Below are 20,000 nucleotides of genomic sequence, written 5' to 3'. Positions count from 1 at the left end.
GGGATGGCGACGGGCGTGGGATGGTGTTACGTACGCCTCTATGAAGAGGGAACGCAACACCCTGCTACAACTAAACTCTCTGTGAAGTGAAAAAGGTATGGACTGTAGGTGCGAGTAAGAATGACAACAGACAGAATGTGGTACCGTTTTACAAGGACTTTATTCCTTTACACGGTAATATGGGGAAAAGGGGCTGGACGGAACCAAAGCAAAGAAAGTAAATCTCAAAGCCCCCCCCTCTCCTATCTTACCTGCCTACCCACTACTTACCTAATTTAGCACCACCTGGTGCCTAACCAAAATACAGGGGGTGGTCCGCCCAGGTCTTACCTAGTGTGCCGAGACAGTGAATATACTACGGGTATATGTATGCCCGCGGGCCTCTTGCCTAAACACTCCCAAGGTGCCTTCCCCTTTCCCCCTGGGAACAAATGAAACAGAATATTAAACAATTTCACAAACAAACTAAGAAACAAAGTACATCAAATAAGCTCTATCTGAGCAACAAACTCACAAAACATACCAACTTCCCAGCAATGAACTCCCATCAAAATCAACCTCTAGCAAAAAACTCTATATCACAATCAATCACTCTTTAATGACCTCCCAGCAAAATATCTCTAGCAACTCTCTATCACAAACAATCGCTCTGCAATGACCTCAGCAAAATCTCTCTCAGCAATCCCTACCTCCAAAATCTCTCTCTCCTGAACAGAACACTGGCTTTTATATAGCTTCAGAATGAATGTAACTGGAGACAGCTGTGTCTTGACGAGGGGGCGGGGTCAGCTCTCCAATTAGCCCTGGAGTCGACCAATCAGCTGCTTGAGGGATTTCAGGAAGCCATTTCCTGAAATAAACACATGCAAGTACACAAACTACAACACATAAACTGGGGAACGTAACAGATGGCCACGGGCGTGGGATGGCGACGGGCGTGGGATGGCGACGGGCGTGGGATGGCCACGGACTTGGGATGGCGGCGGGCGTGGGATGGCCACGGACTTGGGATGGCGACGGGCGTGGGATGGCGACGGGCGTGGGATGGCGACGGGCGTGCGATGGCGATGGGCGTGGGATGGCCACGGACTTGGGAACGGCGACGGGCGTGGGATGGCGACGGGCGTGGGATGGCGATGGACTTGGGATGGCGACGGGCGTGGGAATGGCCACGGGCGTGGGATGGCCACGGACTTGGGAATGGCGAGAGTCCAGGGAGGAAGGGTACAGTGTGCATGCTGAACACAATTCCTTCCGGGGCCGTGTTGTTAGTCTACCCTTCATAAAAATGGTGTTAACAGGCTGTTAATTAGTGGTCAGGAGGACTCGTCAGGAGAAGGACTCTCTCTGTGTAGTAGATATATGTGCTAGTGTGGATTAGGGACACGTCAACCCCATCCCCCTCTCTTCTGTTACCCAGTACAACTGCGGTTTTGTCTGATGGACAAAGGCATTTTTTGTTTTCAACATGAGGGGAAACTCCCCACTATATTACATGAATATATACACTGTATTATAGAGATTCTGTAGTGACAGACAGGTTGACGTTTGAGTCACTAAGCAGTCACTCTTATCCAGAGTGACTTTACAATAGTAAGTGTAATATATTCTCATATTTTCGTACTGGTCCCATGCGGGAATCAAATGCACAACCCTGGCGTTGCAAGTGTCGTGCTCTACCAACTGAGCCTCACTACAGGCAGACAGACCACACTACAGGCAGACAGACCACACTACAGGCAGACAGACCACACTACAGGCAGACAGACCACACTACAGGCAGACAGACCACACTACAGGCAGACAGACCACACTACAGGCAGACAGACCCCACTACAGGCAGACAGACCACACTACAGGCAGACAGACCACACTACAGGCAGACAGACCACACTACAGGCAGACAGACCACACTACAGGCAGACAGACCACACTACAGGCAGACAGACCCCACTACAGGCAGACAGACCACACTACAGGCAGACAGACCACACTACAGGCAGACAGACCCCACTACAGGCAGACAGACCACACTACAGGCAGACTGAGCCACACTACAGGCAGACAGACCACACTACAGGCAGACAGACCACACTACAGGCAGACAGACCACACTACAGGCAGACAGACCACACTACAGGCAGACAGACCACACTACAGGCAGACAGACCACACTACAGGCAGACCGACCACACTACAGGCAGACAGACCACACTACAGGCAGACTGAGCCACACTACAGGCAGACAGACCACACTACAGGCAGACAGACCACACTACAGGCAGACAGACCACACTACAGGCAGACAGACCACACTACAGGCAGACAGACCACACTACAGGCAGACTGAGCCACACTACAGGCAGACAGACCACACTACAGGCAGACAGACCACACTACAGGCAGACAGACCACACAACAGGCAGACAGACCACACTACAGGCAGACAGACCACACTACAGAGAGACAGACGGTTTGACAGACACACAGGTTAGGTTGACAGAGAGGTGAGCGTGAGTGAGTGAGTGAGTGAGTGAGTGAGTGAGTGAGTGAGTGAGTGGGTGAGTGAGTGGGTGGGTGGGTGGGTGAGTGAGTGAGTGAGTGAGTGAGTGAGTGAGTGAGTGAGTGAGTGAGTGGGTGGGTGGGTGGGTGGGTGGGTGAGTGAGTGAGTGAGTGAGTAGTATTCTGTGGCTGAAGTGCTCTCATTTATGACAGCTACCATTACAGCTTACACACACACACACACACACACACACACACACGCACACGCACACACGCACACACGCATGCACACACACTATAGCACACATAAACACCAATAAGCAGAGCACACACAGACGCACACACACACACGCGCGCGCGCGCGCACACACGCACACACACACACACATACACACACACGCGCTCGCACGCGCACACACGCACACGCACACGCACACACACACAGCCTGACAGGAGCAAATGCTCTACTTGACCTGTAACTATAGGAGGACGTGTTCATTTAGTCTGGGCCAATTGTTCTTCATTAGGGAGAATGTTTAATCAGTGAGAGGGAGGGGGGGCAAACAAGGAGAGGGTTGGGGGGGTGATAAGACAGGGAGAAGGTTGGGGGGCGATAAGACAGGGAGAGGGTTGGGGGGGCGATAAGACAGGGAGAGGGTTGGGGGGGCGATAAGACAGGGAGAGGGTTGGGGGGGCGATAAGACAGGGAGAGGGTTGGGGGGGAAATAAGACAGGGAGAAGGTTGGGGGGGCGATAAGACAGGGAGAGTGTTGGGGAGGTGATAAGAAAGGGAGAGGGTTGGGGGGGTGAGAAGACAGGGAGAGTGTTGGGGGGGCGATAAGACAGGGAGAGTGTTGGGGGGCGAGAAGACCGGGAGAGGGTTGGGGGGGGGCGATAAGACAGGGAGAATGTTGGGGGGGCGATAAGACAGGGAGAAGGTTGGGGGGGCGACAAGACAGGGAGAGGGTTGGGGGGGCGAGAAGACAGGGAAAGGGTTGGGAACGGCGATAAGACAGGGAGAAGGTTGGGGGGGGCGATAAGACAGGGAGAGTGTTGGGGGGGCGATAAGACAGGGAGAGTGTTGGGGGGCGAGAAGACTGGGAGAGGGTTGGGGGGGAGAGAAGACAGGGAGAGAGTTGGGGGGGGAGAGAAGACAGGGACAAGGTTGGGGGGGGGCGATAAGACAGGGAGAGGGTTGGGGGGGAGAGAAGACAGGGAGACGGTTGGGGGGGGGCGATAAGACAGGGAGAGAGTTGGGGGGGAGAGAAGACAGGGAGAAGGTTGGGGGGGGCGATAAGACAGGGAGAGGGTTGGGGGGAGAGAAGACAGGGAGAAGGTTGGGGGGGCGATAAGACAGGGAGAGAGTTGGGGGGGAGAGAAGACAGGGAGAAGGTTGGGGGGGGCGATAAGACAGGGAGAGGGTTGGGGGGAGAGAAGACAGGGAGAAGGTTGGGGGGGAGAGAAGACAGGGAGAGGGTTGGGGGGGCGATAAGACAGGGAGAGGGTTGGGGGGAGAGAAGACAGGGAGAGGGTTGGGGGGAGAGAAGACAGGGAGAAGGTTGGGGGGGAGAGAAGACAGGGAGAGTGTTGGGGGGGCGATAAGACAGGGAGAGGGCTGGGGGGGAGAGAAGACAGGGAGAGGGTTAGGGGGGGCGATAAGAAAGGGAGAGGGTTGGGGGGGTGAGAAGACAGGGAGAGTGTTGGGGGGGCGATAAGACAGGGAGAGTGTTTGGGGGCGAGAAGACCGGGAGAGGGTTGGGGGGGGGCGATAAGACAGGGAGAATGTTGGGGGGGCGATAAGACAGGGAGAAGGTTGGGGGGGCGACAAGACAGGGAGAGGGTTGGGGGGGCGAGAAGACAGGGAAAGGGTTGGGAACGGCGATAAGACAGGGAGAAGGTTGGGGGGGGGGCGATAAGACAGGGAGAGTGTTGGGGGGGGCTATAAGACAGGGAGAGGGTTGGGGGGGCGATAAGACAGGGAGAGTGTTGGGGGGGCGATAAGACAGGGAGAAGGTTGGGGGGGAAATAAGACAGGGAGAAGGTTGGGGGGGCGATAAGACAGGGAGAGTGTTGGGGAGGTGATAAGAAAGGGAGAGGGTTGGGGGGGTGAGAAGACAGGGAGAGTGTTGGGGGGGCGATAAGACAGGGAGAGTGTTGGGGGGCGAGAAGACCGGGAGAGGGTTGGGGGGGGCGATAAGACAGGGAGAATGTTGGGGGGGCGATAAGACAGGGAGAAGGTTGGGGGGGCGACAAGACAGGGAGAGGGTTGGGGGGGCGAGAAGACAGGGAAAGGGTTGGGAACGGCGATAAGACAGGGAGAAGGTTGGGGGGGGGCGATAAGACAGGGAGAGTGTTGGGGGGGGCTATAAGACAGGGAGAGGGTTGGGGGGGCGATAAGACAGGGAGAGTGTTGGGGGGGCGATAAGACAGGGAGAAGGTTGGGGGGGAAATAAGACAGGGAGAAGGTTGGGGGGGCGATAAGACAGGGAGAGTGTTGGGGAGGTGATAAGACAGGGAGAGTGTTGGGGGGCGATAAGACAGGGAGAAGGTTGGGGGGGCAATTAGACAGGGAGAAGGTTGGGGGGGCGATAAGACAGGGAGAGTGTTGGGGGGGCGATAAGACAGGGAGAGTGTTGGGGGGGGCGATGAAGATTGGGGGGCGATAAGACAGGGAGAAGGTTGGGGGGGGGGGAGTTCCGGGGGACAGGTGACGAGCAAAGAGGCGTTCTCATCGATTAAAGATGGGCTGAGATGAATTGAGATGGACTGGGATGAATTGAGATGGACTGGGATGAATTGAGATGGACTGGGATGAATTGAGATGGCCTGACATGGCCTGGGATTAATTGAGATGGACTGAGATGGACTGGGATGAATTGAGATGGACTGAGATGGACTGGGATGAATTGGGATGAATTGAGATGGACTGGGATGAATTGAGATGACCTGGGATGGACTGAGATGGCCTGAGATGGACTGAGATGGACTAGGATGAATTGAGATGGCCTGAGATGGCCTGGGATGGACTGAGATGGACTGAGATAGACTGGGATGAATTGAGATGGCCGGAGATGGCCTGGGATGGACTGGGATGAATTGAGATGGACTGGGATTGAGATGGCTCGTAAATCTAATCAGACTCCTACTGTACTCTTGCTGTAAAATTAGACGCTCCTAACGTGCTACTAACATGCTCCTAACATGCTCCTAACATGCACCTAACATGCTCTTTACATGCTCCTAACATGCTCCTAACATGCTTCTATCATGCTCTTAACATGCTCTGAAAATGCTCCTAAAATTCTCTGAACATGCTGCCAACATGCTCCTAACATGCTCCTAACATTCTCCTAAAACTCTCCTAACACGCTCCTAACATGCTCCTAATAGGCTCCTAACACGCTCCTAACACACTCCTAACACGCTCCTAACATGCTCCTAACATGCTCCTAACATTCTCCTAACACGCTCCTAACACTCTCCTAACACACTCCTAACATGCTCTTCACATGCTCTTTACATGCTCCTAACATGTTCTTTACATGCTCCTAACATGCTCTTTACATGCTCCTAACATGCTCCTAACATGTTCTTTACATGCTCCTAACATGCTCTTTACATGCTCCTAACATGCTCCTAACATGCTCCTAAGATGCTCTTTACATGCTCCTAACATGCTCCTAACATGCTCCTAAGATGCTCTTTACATGCTCCTAACGTGCTCCTAACATGCTCTTTACATGCTCCCAACATGCTCCTAACATGCTCTTTACATGCTCCTAACATGCTCCTAACATGCTCCTAACATGCTCTTTACATGCTCCTAACGTGCTCCTAACATGCTCCTAACATGCTCCTAACACGCTCTTTACATGCTCCTAACACGCTCTTTACATGCTCCTAACATGCTCCTAACATGCTCCTAACATACTCCTAACATGCTCTTTAAATGCTCCTAACATGCTCCTAACATGCTCCTAACATGCTCCTAACATGCTCCTAACATGCTCTTTACATGCTCCTAACATGCTCCTAACATACTCCTAACATGCTCTTTAAATGCTCCTAACATGCTCCTAACATGCTCCTAACATGCTCCTAACATGCTCTTTAAATGCTCTTTACATGCTGCATAGTCTTTCTGATGAAACCCCCCAGAAACAACATCCCAAACAGGATATTTTACAGATTCACACCACGTGACCAGGACTTTGTGCCAGCTAGCGTTGCATTTGTGACCTACTTTCAAGCAGAACTGGAAGTGCGTGTGTGTGTGTGTGTGTGTGTGTGTGTGTCTAAGCAACAGCATGTCTCTGTTATCCTGTGCACACACACTGTCCCTTCTACCACACCTGCAGTTCCTCAGGCATGACAACTCACACGTTAATTACTTTCTTAGACACCCACACACACACACACACACGCACGCACACACACACACACACACGCACACACACACACACACACACACTGTCTGTAGGATGGTATCTGTGTGATGTCTGTAGGATGGTATCTGTGTGATGTCTGTAGGATGGTATCTGTGTGATGTCTGTAGGATGGTATCTGTGTGATGTCTGTCTGTAGGATGGTATCTGTGTGATGTCTGTAGGATGGTGTCTGTGTGATGTCTGTCTGTAGGATGGTATCTGTGTGATGTCTGTAGGATGTCTGTAGGATGGTATCTGTGTGATGTCTGTCTGTAGGATGGTATCTGTGTGATATCTGTAGGATGGTATCTGTGTGAGGTCTGTAGGATGGTATCTGTGTGATGTCTGTAGGATGGTATCTGTGTGATGTCTGTAGGATGGTATCTGTGGGATGTCTGTAGGATGGTATCTGTGTGATGTCTGTCTGTGGGATGGTATCTGTGTGTTGTCTGTAGGATGGTATCTGTGTGATGTCTGTAGGATGGTATCTGTGTGATGTCTGTAGGATGGTATCTGTGGGATGTCTATAGGATGGTATCTGTGTGATGTCTGTCTGTGGGATGGTATCTGTGTGTTGTCTGTAGGATGGTATCTGTGTGATGTCTGTAGGATGGTATCTGTGTGATGTCTGTAGGATGGTATCTGTGTGATGTCTGTAGGATGGTATCTGTGTGATGTCTGTAGGATGGTATCTGTGTGATGTCTGTAGGATGGTATCTGTGTGATGTCTGTAGGATGGTATCTGTGTGATGTCTGTAGGATGGTATCTGTGCGATGTCTGTCTGTAGGATGGTATCTGTGTGATGTCTGTAGGATGGTATCTGTGTGTTGTCTGTCTGTAGGATGGTATCTGTGTGATGTCTGTAGGATGGTATCTGTGTGATGTTTGTCTGTAGGATGGTATCTGTGTGATGTTTGTCTGTAGGATGGTATCTGTGTGATGTTTGTCTGTAGGATGGTATCTGTGTGATGTTTGTCTGTAGGATGGTATCTGTGTGTTGTCTGTCTGTAGGATGGTATCTGTGTGATGTCTGTAGGATGGTATCTGTGTGATGTCTGTAGGATGGTATCTGTGTGAGGTCTGTAGGATGGTATCTATCACACGGCAGCCACTTGTCCCGGCCAGAGGATCAACTTAATTCCCACTTAAGTTTTTTGACAGCTTTTCCCCCAAGTCATGTTTTAATCACAGCGCTGATTTGTTGTGTTCGCTCCTGGCTCCTTGGAAATTAAATCCATGTTCACAGGCTCGGTCGGACCTCTTCGTTGCTGCACAGCCTTGACGTATACACATGTGCTATATGTAGATTGTTACATGGAATTCTGAGTAAAGGTCACATGACCATGGAAACAGCACCCAATCAGCATTATAGACACATAGACATTACAGCACCCAAATCAGCATTATAGACACATAGACATTACAGCACCCAAATCAGCATTATAGACACATAGACATTACAGCACCCAATCTGCATTATAGACACATAGACATTACAGCACCCAATCAGTATTATAGACACATAGACATTACAGCACCCAATCAGCATTATAGACACATAGACATTACAGCACCCAATCAGCATTATAGACACATAGACATTACAGCACCCAATCAGCATTATAGACACATAGACATTACAGCACCCAATCAGCATTATAGACACATAGACATTACAGCACCCAATCAGCATTATAGACACATAGACATTACAGCAGCCAATCAGCATTATAGACACATAGACATTACAGCACCCAATCAGCATTATAGACACATAGACATTACAGCACCCAAATCAGTATTATAGACACATAGACATTACAGCACCCAATCAGCATTATAGACACATAGACATTACAGCACCCAATCAGCATTATAGACACATAGACATTACAGCACCCAATCAGCATTATAGACACATAGACATTACAGCACCCAAATCAGTATTATAGACACATAGACATTACAGCACCCAATCAGCATTATAGACACATAGACATTACAGCACCCAAATCAGTATTATAGACACATAGACATTACAGCACCCAAATCAGTATTATAGACACATAGACATTACAGCACCCAATCAGCATTATAGACACATAGACATTACAGCACCCAATCAGCATTATAGACACATAGACATTACAGCACCCAAATCAGTATTATAGACACATAGACATTACAGCACCCAATCAGCATTATAGACACATAGACATTACAGCACCCAAATCAGTATTATAGACACATAGACATTACAGCACCCAATCAGCATTATAGACACATAGAATAGTGAATAGTTTTGCACGCTCAAGTTTTCAGTTTTTAAGTATTATTTCTTGTTTGATTCTGAATAAAAAATATTTAGTATCTTCAAAGTGGTAGGCATGTTATGTAAATTAAATGATACAACCCCCCCCCAAAACATATATTTGAATTCCAGGTTGTAAGGCAACAAAATAGGAAAAATGCCAAAGGGGGGGAATACTTTCACAAGCCACTGTAAATATTCCTACTGACAGTATATCATCATGTATCTATAAAACCCTACTGACAGTACCACTGTATCATGGTATCAGGGTATCTCTGTTTATCATGGTATCAGGGTATCTCTGTTTATCATGGTATCATGGTATCTCTGTTTATCATGGTATCAGGGTATCTCTGTTTATCGTGGTATCAGGGTATCTCTGTTTATCGTGGTATCAGGTTATCTCTGTTTATCATGGTATCAGGGTATCTCTGTTTGTCATGGTATCAGGGTATCTCTGTTTATCATGGTATCAGGGTATCTCTGTTTATCATGGTATAAGGGTATCTCTGTTTATCATGGTATCATGGTATCTCTGTTTATCATGGTATCAGGGTATCTCTGTTTATCGTGGTATCAGGGTATCTCTGTTTATCATGGTATCAGGGTATCTCTGTTTATCATGGTATCAGGGTATCTCTGTTTATCGTGGTATCAGGGTATCTCTGTTTATCATGGTATCAGGGTATCTCTGTGTATCATGGTATCAGGGTATCTCTGTTTGTCATGGTATCAGGGTATCTCTGTTTGTCGTGGTTTCAGGGTATCTCTGTTTATCATGGTATCAGGGTATCTCTGTGTATCATGGTATCAGGGTATCTCTGTTTGTCATGGTATCAGGGTATCTCTGTTTGTCGTGGTATCAGGGTATCTCTGTTTATCATGTTATCAGGGTATCTCTGTGTATCATGGTATCAGGGTATCTCTGTTTGTCATGGTATCAGGGTATCTCTGTTTGACGTGGTATCAGGTTATCTCTGTTTGTCGTGGTATCAGGGTATCTCTGTTTATCATGGTATCAGGGTATCTCTGTGTATCATGGTATCAGGGTATCTCTGTTTATCATGGTATCAGGGTATCTCTGTGTATCATGGTATCAGGGTATCTCTGTTTATCATGGTATCACGCCTCCTACTTCCTACCGGGTATAATGCCGCCTACTTCCTACCTAGTATAATGCCTCCTACTTCCTACCTAGTATAATGCCTCCTACTTCCTACCTAGTATAATGCCTCCTACTTCCTACCTAGTATAATGCCTCCTACTTCCTACCTAGTGTAATGCCTCCTACTTTCTACTTAGTATAATGCCTCCTACTTCCTGCCTAGTATAATGCCTCCTACTTCCTACCTAGTATAATGCCTCCTACATCCTACCTAGTATAATGCCTCCTACTTCCTACCTAGTATAATGCCTCCTACTTCCTACCTAGTATAATGCCTCCTACTTCCTTCCTAGTATAATGCCTCCTACTTCCTACCTAGTATAATGCCTCCTACCTAGTTGTCGGTCCTGTCTCTGAAACAAAAAGGAACTGGTTCATGAAACCTACAATTACCTTGCTCTTAGAAAAGCATAAGGCACTTCAACCATTGTGTTTGTCATCCCCGTCGTTATGCAGAGGAGTTTGAGAAGATACCTGTCGTTCCCGTCGTTATGCAGAGGAGTTTGAGAAGATAGCCGTCGTTATGCAGAGGAGTTTGAGAAGATACCTGTTGTCCCCGTCATTATGCAGAGGAGTTTGAGAAGATACCTGTCGTCCCCGTCGTTATGCAGAGGAGTTTGAGAAGATACCTGTCGTCCCCGTCGTTATACAGAGGAGTTTGAGAAGATACCTGTCGTCCCCGTCGTTATGCAGAGGAGTTTGAGAAGATACCTGTCGTTCCCGTCGTTATGCAGAGGAGTTTGAGAAGATACCTGTCGTTATGCAGAGGAGTTTGAGAAGATACCTGTCGTCCCCGTCGTTATACAGAGGAGTTTGAGAAGATACCTGTCGTCCCCGTCGTTATGCAGAGGAGTTTGAGAAGATACCTGTCGTCCCCGTCGTTATGCAGAGGAGTTTGAGAAGATAGCCGTCGTTATGCAGAGGAGTTTGAGAAGATACCTGTCGTCCCCGTCGTTATACAGAGGAGTTTGAGAAGATACCTGTCGTTCCCATCGTTATACAGAGGAGTTTGAGAACATACCTGTCGTCCCCGTCGTTATACAGAGGAGTTTGAGAAGATACCTGTCGTTCCCATCGTTATACAGAGGAGTTTGAGAAGATAGCCGTCGTTCCCGTCGTTATGCAGAGGAGTTTGAGAAGATAGCCGTTGTTCCCGTCGTTATGCAGAGGAGTTTGAGAAGATAGCCGTCGTTATGCAGAGGAGTTTGAGAAGATACCTGTCGTCCCCGTCGTTGTGCAGAGGAGTTTGAGAAGATACCTGTCGTCCCCGTCGTTATACAGAGGAGTTTGAGAAGATACCTGTCGTTATGCAGAGGAGTTTGAGAAGATACCTGTCGTCCCCGTCGTTATGCAGAGGAGTTTGAGAAGATACCTGTCGTCCCCGTCGTTATGCAGAGGAGTTTGGGAAGATACCCATCGTTCCCGTCGTTATGCAGAGGAGTTTGAGAAGATAGCCGTCGTTATGCAGAGGAGTTTGAGAAGATACCTGTCGTTATGCAGAGGAGTTTGAGAAGATACCTGTCGTCCCCATTGTTATGCAGAGGAGTTTGAGAAGATACCTGTCGTTATGCAGAGGAGTTTGAGAAGATAGCTGTCGTCCCCATTGTTATGCAGAGGAGTTTGAGAAGATACCTGTCGTTATGCAGAGGAGTTTGAGAAGATAGCTGTCGTCCCCGTCGTTATACAGAGGAGTTTGAGAAGATACCTGTCGTCCCCGTCGTTAGATTAAGACTCAACTCTGGGCCCAGCTCCCACAACAATGTAATGGTCTGTTTCTCTCTCTGTGTCACAGCTCAGGAGACCCAGATGCAGACCGTTTCAAAGTAACAAACGTTTATTACAAAAACAGGGGGGCAGACAAGTGACAGGTCAAGGGCAGGCAGAGGTCATTAATCCAGAACAGAGTCCGAAAGGTACAAAATGACAGGCAGGCTCAGGGTCAGGGCAGGCAGAAATGTTCAAAACCGGGGAAAACAGGAACTAGAGAAAGACAGGAGCAAGGGGAAAACCGCTGGTAGACTTGACGAAACAAAACGAACTGGCAACAGACAAACAGAGAACACAGGTATAAATACACAGGGGATAATGAGGGAAGATGGGCGACACCTGGAGGGGGGTGGAGACAAGCACAAAGAACAGATCAGGGTGTGACTGTATGTTAAAGCTTGTCGCCGACACACATTGAATGGCTGTCTTCAAGTGGCTGGTTGCATTTCTATGTATACGGGTGATATAAATCCGTATAAATAATCTAGTTGTTCAGTTCGCTGGGATGCCTTGTCGTAACAATAAATTACCGTTAATCAATGATATCAATGTTTTATTCTTCCTGTGTGTCCCTACAGAGAGCTGTAAGGAGAGACCCCCTCTGTAATTCATTTTAATAATCAATAATGAATATAATCAATAATATCAATGTTTTATTCTTCCTGTGTGTCCCTACAGAGAGCTGTAAGGAGAGAGAGAACCCACCTTCACCCTGAGAGTCTGTCTGTCTGTCTGTCTGTAGAGCATCTTCCATGCGTCTACCTGTGTCTCATTCCCACATCAACATGAACTGTGAGCAGGACTTTGAAGAGGGGGGCATGAACGTCACCCTCACGCTACGGCTCCTCATGCACGGAAAGGTAGGTCTCACATTGGGTTGTTGCGGTGACCGTATTACTGCCACACCAGCAGTCATGAGACATGACCGCAGTGAAATTCTAGTTGACCGTTGAGTCACTGTAATCTCCTCTTATACACTCTGGATGAGCTTTAGTAGTACTCGACAACTCACTAACGGTCATCAGGTCCTAATGGCCTGGTACTCAGGGCTTTATTGTCCCTCCATCAGGTCCTAATGGCCTGGTACTCAGGGCTCTATTGTCCCTCCATCAGGTCCTAATGGCCTGGTACTCAGGGCTCTATTGTCCCTCCATCAGGTCCTAATGGCCTGGTACTCAGGGCTCTATTGTCCCTCCATCAGGTCCTAATGGCCTGGTACTCAGGGCTCTATTGTCCCTCCATCAGGTCCTAATGGCCTGGTACTCAGGGCTCTATTGTCCCTCCATCAGGTCCTAATGGCCTGGTACTCAGGGCTCTATTGTCCCTCCATCAGGTCCTAATGGCCTGGTACTCAGGGCTCTATTGTCCCTCCATCAGGTCCTAACGGCCTGGTACTCAGGGCTCTATTGTCCCTCCATCAGGTCCTAATGGCCTGGTACTCAGGGCTCTATTGTCTCTCCATCAGGTCCTAATGGCCTGGTACTCAGGGCTCTATTGTCCCTCCATCAGGTCCTAATGGCCTGGTACTCAGGGCTCTATTGTCCCTCCATCAGGTCCTAATGGCCTGGTACTCAGGGCTCTATTGTCCCTCCATCAGGTCCTAATGGCCTGGTACTCAGGGCTCTATTGTCTCTCCATCAGGTCCTAATGGCCTGGTACTCAGGGCTCTATTGTCCCTCCATCAGGTCCTAATGGCCTGGTACTCAGGGCTCTATTGTCCCTCTAACCTCTCTGACAACAATGCAAATGAGATGTAAAATCACATCCAAACACTGATCATCAAAACAGTATCAGTGCTTTTAAAACTCACCTCACTGTGATCGATACATGTGAAGAAAGAAGTTCAATAACAGGTTGAAACTGAGTGGGGAAAACGTGGTTGTTGTGGATGTTGTTTCAAAGCCAAACACAACGAAATGGACAGCTGCTTTCTAAGGTGATGATTCATTTAAAACACCTGAAATTAATTCAAAACAACTGAGTTTAAAATAATGATTATGCCCCTTATACAATACATAGCCACGGCAGCAAAACAACACATTTAAGATATCTTCTTTATGGGCAGAACGGCAGTTTTTTTTTTATCTTGTCAGCTCAGGGATTCGATCCAGCAACCTTTCGGTTACTGGCCCAATGCTCTAACCACTAGCCTACCTGCCGCTCTAACTGCTAGGCTACCTGCCTCTCTAACCACTAGACTACCTGCCTCCTCTAACCACTAGACTACCTGCCTCCTCTAACCACTAGGCTACCTGCCTCTCTAACCACTAGACTACCTGCCTCCTCTAACCGCTAGGCTACCTGCCTCCTCTAACCACTAGACTACCTGCCTCCTCTAACCACTAGGCTACCTGCCTCCTCTAACCACTAGACTACCTGCCTCCTCTAACCGCTAGGCTACCTGCCTCTCTAACCACTAGACTACCTGCCTCCTCTAACCACTAGAGTACCTGCCTCCTCTAACCACTAGACTACCTGCCTCCTCTAACCACTAGACTACCTGTCTCTCTAACCACTAGACTACCTGCCGCTCCAACCACTAGACTACCTGCCGCTCTAACCACTAGACTACCTGCCTCCTCTAACCACTAGGCTACCTGCCTCCTCTAACCACTAGGCTACCTGCCGCTCTAACCGCTAGGATACCTTCCGCCTCTACACTCTAACCACTAGGCTACCTGCTGCCTCTACACTATCCACTAGGCTACCTGCCATTCTAACCACTAGGCTACCTGCCGCTCTAACCGCTAGGATACCTTCCGCCTCTACACTCTAACCACTAGGCTACCTGCTGCCTCTACACTAACCACTAGGCTACCTGCCATTCTAACCACTAGGCTACCTGCCTCCTCTAACCACTAGGCTACCTGCCCCTCTAGCCACTAGACTACCTGCCTCCTTTAACCACTAGACTACCTGCCTCCTCTAACCGCTAGGCTACCTGCCATTCTAACCACTAGGCTACCTGCCGCTCTAACCGCTAGGATACCTTCCGCCTCTACACTCTAACCACTAGGCTACCTGCTGCCTCTACACTAACCACTAGGCTACCTGCCATTCTAACCACTAGGCTACCTGCCCCTCTAACCACTAGACTACCTGCCTCCTTTAACCACTAGACTACCTGCCTCCTCTAACCGCTAGGCTACCTGCCTCTCTAACCACTAGACTACCTGCCTCCTCTAACCACTAGACTACCTGCCTCCTTTAACCACTAGACTACCTGCCTCCTCTAACCACTAGACTACCTGCCTCCTCTAACCACTAGACTACCTGTCTCTCTAACCACTAGACTACCTGCCGCGCTAACCACTAGACTACCTGCCGCTCTAACCACTAGACTACCTGCCTCCTCTAACCACTAGGCTACCTGCCTCCTCTAACCACTAGGCTACCTGCCGTTCTAACCGCTAGGATACCTTCCGCCTCTACACTCTAACCACTAGGCTACCTGCTGCCTCTACACTATCCACTAGGCTACCTGCCATTCTAACCACTAGGCTACCTGCCGCTCTAACCGCTAGGATACCTTCCGCCTCTACACTCTAACCACTAGGCTACCTGCTGCCTCTACACTATCCACTAGGCTACCTGCCTCCTCTACACTCTAACCACTAGGCTACCTGCTGCCTCTACACTATCCACTAGGCTACCTGCCTCCTCTAACCACTAGGCTACCTTCCGCTCTAACCTCTAGGATACCTTCTGCCTCTACACTCTAACCACTAGGCTACCTGCTGCCTCTACACTATCTACTAGGCTACCTGCCATTCTAACGACTAGGCTACCTGCCGCTCTAACCGCTAGGATACCTTCCGCCTCTACACTCTAACCACTAGGCTACCTGCTGCCTCTACACTAACCACTAGGCTACCTGCCATTCTAACCACTAGGCTACCTGCCGCCTCTACACTCTAACCACTAGGCTACCTGCCGCCTCTACACTATCCACTAGGCTACCTGCCGCTCTAACCACTAGCCTACCTGATAAGTGGTCTCCATTAACCAGAGTAGCCTACCTGATAAGTGGTCTCCATTAACCAGAGTAGCCTACCTGACAAGTGGTCTCCATTAACCAGAGTAGCCTACCTGACAAGTGGTCTCCATTAACCAGAGTAGCCTACCTGACAAGTGGTCTCCATTAACCAGAGTAGCCTACGTGATACAGTGCCTTGCGAAAGTATTCGGCCCCCTTGAACTTTGCGACCTTTTGCCACATTTCAGGCTTCAAACATAAAAATATAAAACTGTATTTTTCTGTGAAGAATCAACAACAAGTGGGACACAATCATGAAGTGGAACGACATTTATTGGATATTTCAAACTTCTTTAACAAATCAAAAACTGAAAAATTGGGCGTGCAAAATTATTCAGCCCCTTTACTTTCAGTGCAGCAAACTCTCTCCAGAAGTTCAGTGAGGATCTCTGAATGATCCAATGTTGACCTAAATGACTAATGATGATAAATACAATCCACCTGTGTGTAATCAAGTCTCCGTATAAATGCACCTGCACTGTGATAGTCTCAGAGGTCCGTTAAAAGCGCAGAGAGCATCATGAAGAACAAGGAACACACCAGGCAGGTCCGAGATACTGTTGTGAAGAAGTTTAAAGCCGGATTTGGATACAAAAAGATTTCCCAAGCTTTAAACATCCCAAGGAGCACTGTGCAAGCGATAATATTGAAATGGAAGGAGTATCAGACCGCTGCAAATCTACCAAGACCTGGCCGTCCCTCTAACCTTCAGCTCATACAAGGAGAAGACTGATCAGAGATGCAGCCAAGAGGCCTGTGATCACTCTGGATGAACTGCAGAGATCTACAGCTGAGGTGGGAGACTCTGTCCATAGGACAACAATCAGTCGTATATTGCACAAATCTGGCCTTTATGGAAGAGTGGCAAGAAGAAAGCCATTTCTTAAAGATATCCATAAAAAGTGTCGTTTAAAGTTTGCCACAAGCCACCTGGGAGACACACCAAACATGTGGAAGAAGTTTCTCTGGTCAGATGAAACCAAAATTGAACTTTTTGGCAACAATGCAAAACGTTATGTTTGGCGTAAAAGCAACACAGCTGAACACACCATCCCCACTGTCAAACATGGTGGTGGCAGCATCATGGTTTGGGCCTGCTTTTCTTCAGCAGGGACAGGGAAGATGGTTAAAATTGATGGGAAGATGGATGGAGCCAAATACAGGACCATTCTGGAAGAAAACCTGATGGAGTCTGCAAAAGGCCTGAGACTGGGACGGAGATTTGTCTTCCAACAAGACAATGATCCAAAACATAAAGCAAAATCTACAATGGAATGGTTCAAAAATAAACATATCCAGGTGTTAGAATGGCCAAGTCAAAGTCCAGACCTGAATCCAATCGAGAATCTGTGGAAAGAACTGAAAACTGCTGTTCACAAATGCTCTCCATCCAACCTCACTGAGCTCGAGCTGTTTTGCAAGGAGGAATGGGAAAAAATGTCAGTCTCTCGATGTGCAAAACTGAGACATACCCCAAGCGACTTACAGCTGTAATCGCAGCAAAAGGTGGCGCTACAAAGTATTAACTTGAGGGGGCTGAATCATTTTGCACGCCCAATTTTTTCAGTTTTTGATTTGTTCAAAAAGTTTGAAATATCCAATAAATATCGTACCACTTCATGATTGTGTCCCACTTGTTGTTGATTCTTCACAAAAAAAATACAGTTTTATATCTTTATGTTTGAAGCCTGAAATGTGGCAAAAGGTCGCAAAGTTCAAGGGGGCCGAATACTTTCGCAAGGCACTGTATGACCTGTTTCAAATGTCATTTTTTTATGCTCATCGTGGCCACTTCATAACTTGATGAGAGAGCAGCGTGTGCAGACTGAGGCAAGCTTTTTTTGCGACTTTCTCAAATCAATAGTCTATAGTCGCATCATGCAGCCCAAATATCTTTTGATTTCTAAGGCAGTGGCCAATAAGACCTGTTTCAAATGTTCACTTTTATGCTCAACATTGCACATATGAAGTGGCTCTCACTCCGGAATGAGAAACATATCCTTTCTATTAAATTCAGCTCAGTTCAATTATATTTTTCTTACTATAAAATCATATAAAGTCAAATAATGACACGGGACTTCTAAGCATATCTTGTCTGCTAAATGAACAAGCCTACAGTCTATGGCATGGAGCACAGCCAGATAACACAGTAGGCTGGCTCATATTCTGTTCTTCTGAAAGACATTTTCTTCATTTCATGTTTCTTTAGACCTGCCTATAATAAGTCATGGATTTATTGTGATGGTGTATATTCAATTGATTCATTCAATTTTATTTTTTATTTTTTAAATCAGCGGCTTGTATGCAGATTGTATGCAGATTGTATGCAGATTGTATGCATGGAGGCCTGAAAATGCTAAACATGTTTACGTTAATTAACAATCAATTACCGTGACACTGTTTATGTTAATTAACAATCGATTACCGTGACACTGTTTATGTTAATTAACAATCGATTACCGTGACACTGTTTATGTTAATTAACAATCGATTACCGTGACCCTGTTTATGTTAATTAACAATCGATTACCGTGACACTGTTTATGTTAATTAACAATCAATTACCGTGACACTTTTTATGTTAATTAACAATTGATTACCGTGACACTGTTTATGTTAATTAACAATCGATTACCGTGACACTGTTTATGTTAATTAACAATCGATTACCGTGACACTGTTTATGTTAATTAACAACCGATTACCGTGACACTGTTTATGTTAATTAACAATCGATGACCGTGACACTGTTTATGTTAATTAACAATCGATTACCGTGAGACCGGCAATGTTTTCTATGACAATAACCGTCTGACAAACATTCATGACTGCCACAGCCCGAGTCTCTCACACAGGCATGCTTATGACAGATACACACTCACACGGACTCATTCTGTTAATACACAACACCGTACCGTCACACTATTGCTTCTCATGCACAGAAAAGGTACGTCACACACACACAAACACAAACATGTGCACACACACACATGCACACACACACACACACACACACGCACACAACCTGGTACAATCCTCAGACAGTCAAATAACAGACGGATGAACAGACAGACAACAGACAGACAGATGACATCAGTCAGATGACACCAAACAGACATACAGTGTCCTGGGAATGGACAGGATTAAATCAATATGGTGACATTTACTTTTGTTTCCTTTTGCAGGAAGTCGGCAGCATCATTGGAAAGGTGAGAAGCAATCTCTCTCTCTCTGTCTCTCTCTCTTTCTGTCTCTCTCTCTCTCTCTCTGTCTCTCTCTCTCTGTCTCTCTCTCTCTCTCTCTCTCTGTCTCTCTCTCTCTCTCTCTGTCTCTCTCTCTCTCTCTCTCTCTCTCTGTCTCTCTCTCTCTCTCTCTGTCTCTCTCTCTCTCTCTCTCTCCCCCCTCTCTCTCTCCCCATCTCTGTCTCTATTTCTGTCATCTAGGGCAGTCAAAAGCAGTCCTATTCCACGTAGAGCAGTCAGGAGCAGTCCTATTCCATCTAGAGTAGTCAGGAGTAGTCCTATTCCATCTAAAGCAGTCAGGAGCAGTCCTATTCCATCTAGAGTAGTCAGGAGCAGTCCTATTCCATCTAAAGCAGTCAGGAGCAGTCCTATTCCATCTAGAACAGTCAAGAGCAGTCCTATTCCATCTAAAGCAGTCAGGAGCAGTCCTATTCCATCTAGAACAGTCAAGAGCAGTCCTATTCCATCTAGAGTAGTCAGGAGCAGTCAGACCATCAAAAGCAATCAGGTGCTCAGAGTGGATGGATATAGAGTACACTACCAGGGTTT

General features: G+C 47.6%; 1 protein-coding gene across 3 annotated transcripts in view; it reads left to right on the top strand.

The window, feature by feature from the left end:
- The window catches only part of LOC139371461 (poly(rC)-binding protein 2-like), a 156,787-nt gene that overhangs the window by 74,130 nt on the left and 62,657 nt on the right, over positions 1-20,000 (top strand). For all 3 annotated transcript variants that reach the window (XM_071111890.1, XM_071111888.1, XM_071111889.1), the window contains 2 exons: positions 12,852-13,033; positions 19,395-19,418. In XM_071111890.1, coding sequence (XP_070967991.1) covers positions 12,926-13,033; positions 19,395-19,418 — 132 coding nt within the window. In that variant the 5' untranslated portion in view covers positions 12,852-12,925. The remainder of the gene's footprint in view (positions 1-12,851; positions 13,034-19,394; positions 19,419-20,000) is intronic.

The sequence above is a fragment of the Oncorhynchus clarkii genome, chromosome 17, assembly GCF_045791955.1.
Source record: "Oncorhynchus clarkii lewisi isolate Uvic-CL-2024 chromosome 17, UVic_Ocla_1.0, whole genome shotgun sequence".
NCBI lineage: Eukaryota > Metazoa > Chordata > Actinopteri > Salmoniformes > Salmonidae > Oncorhynchus > Oncorhynchus clarkii.
Note: the sequence above shows the minus strand (reverse complement) of the source record. Positions and strands in the feature narration are given on the sequence as shown.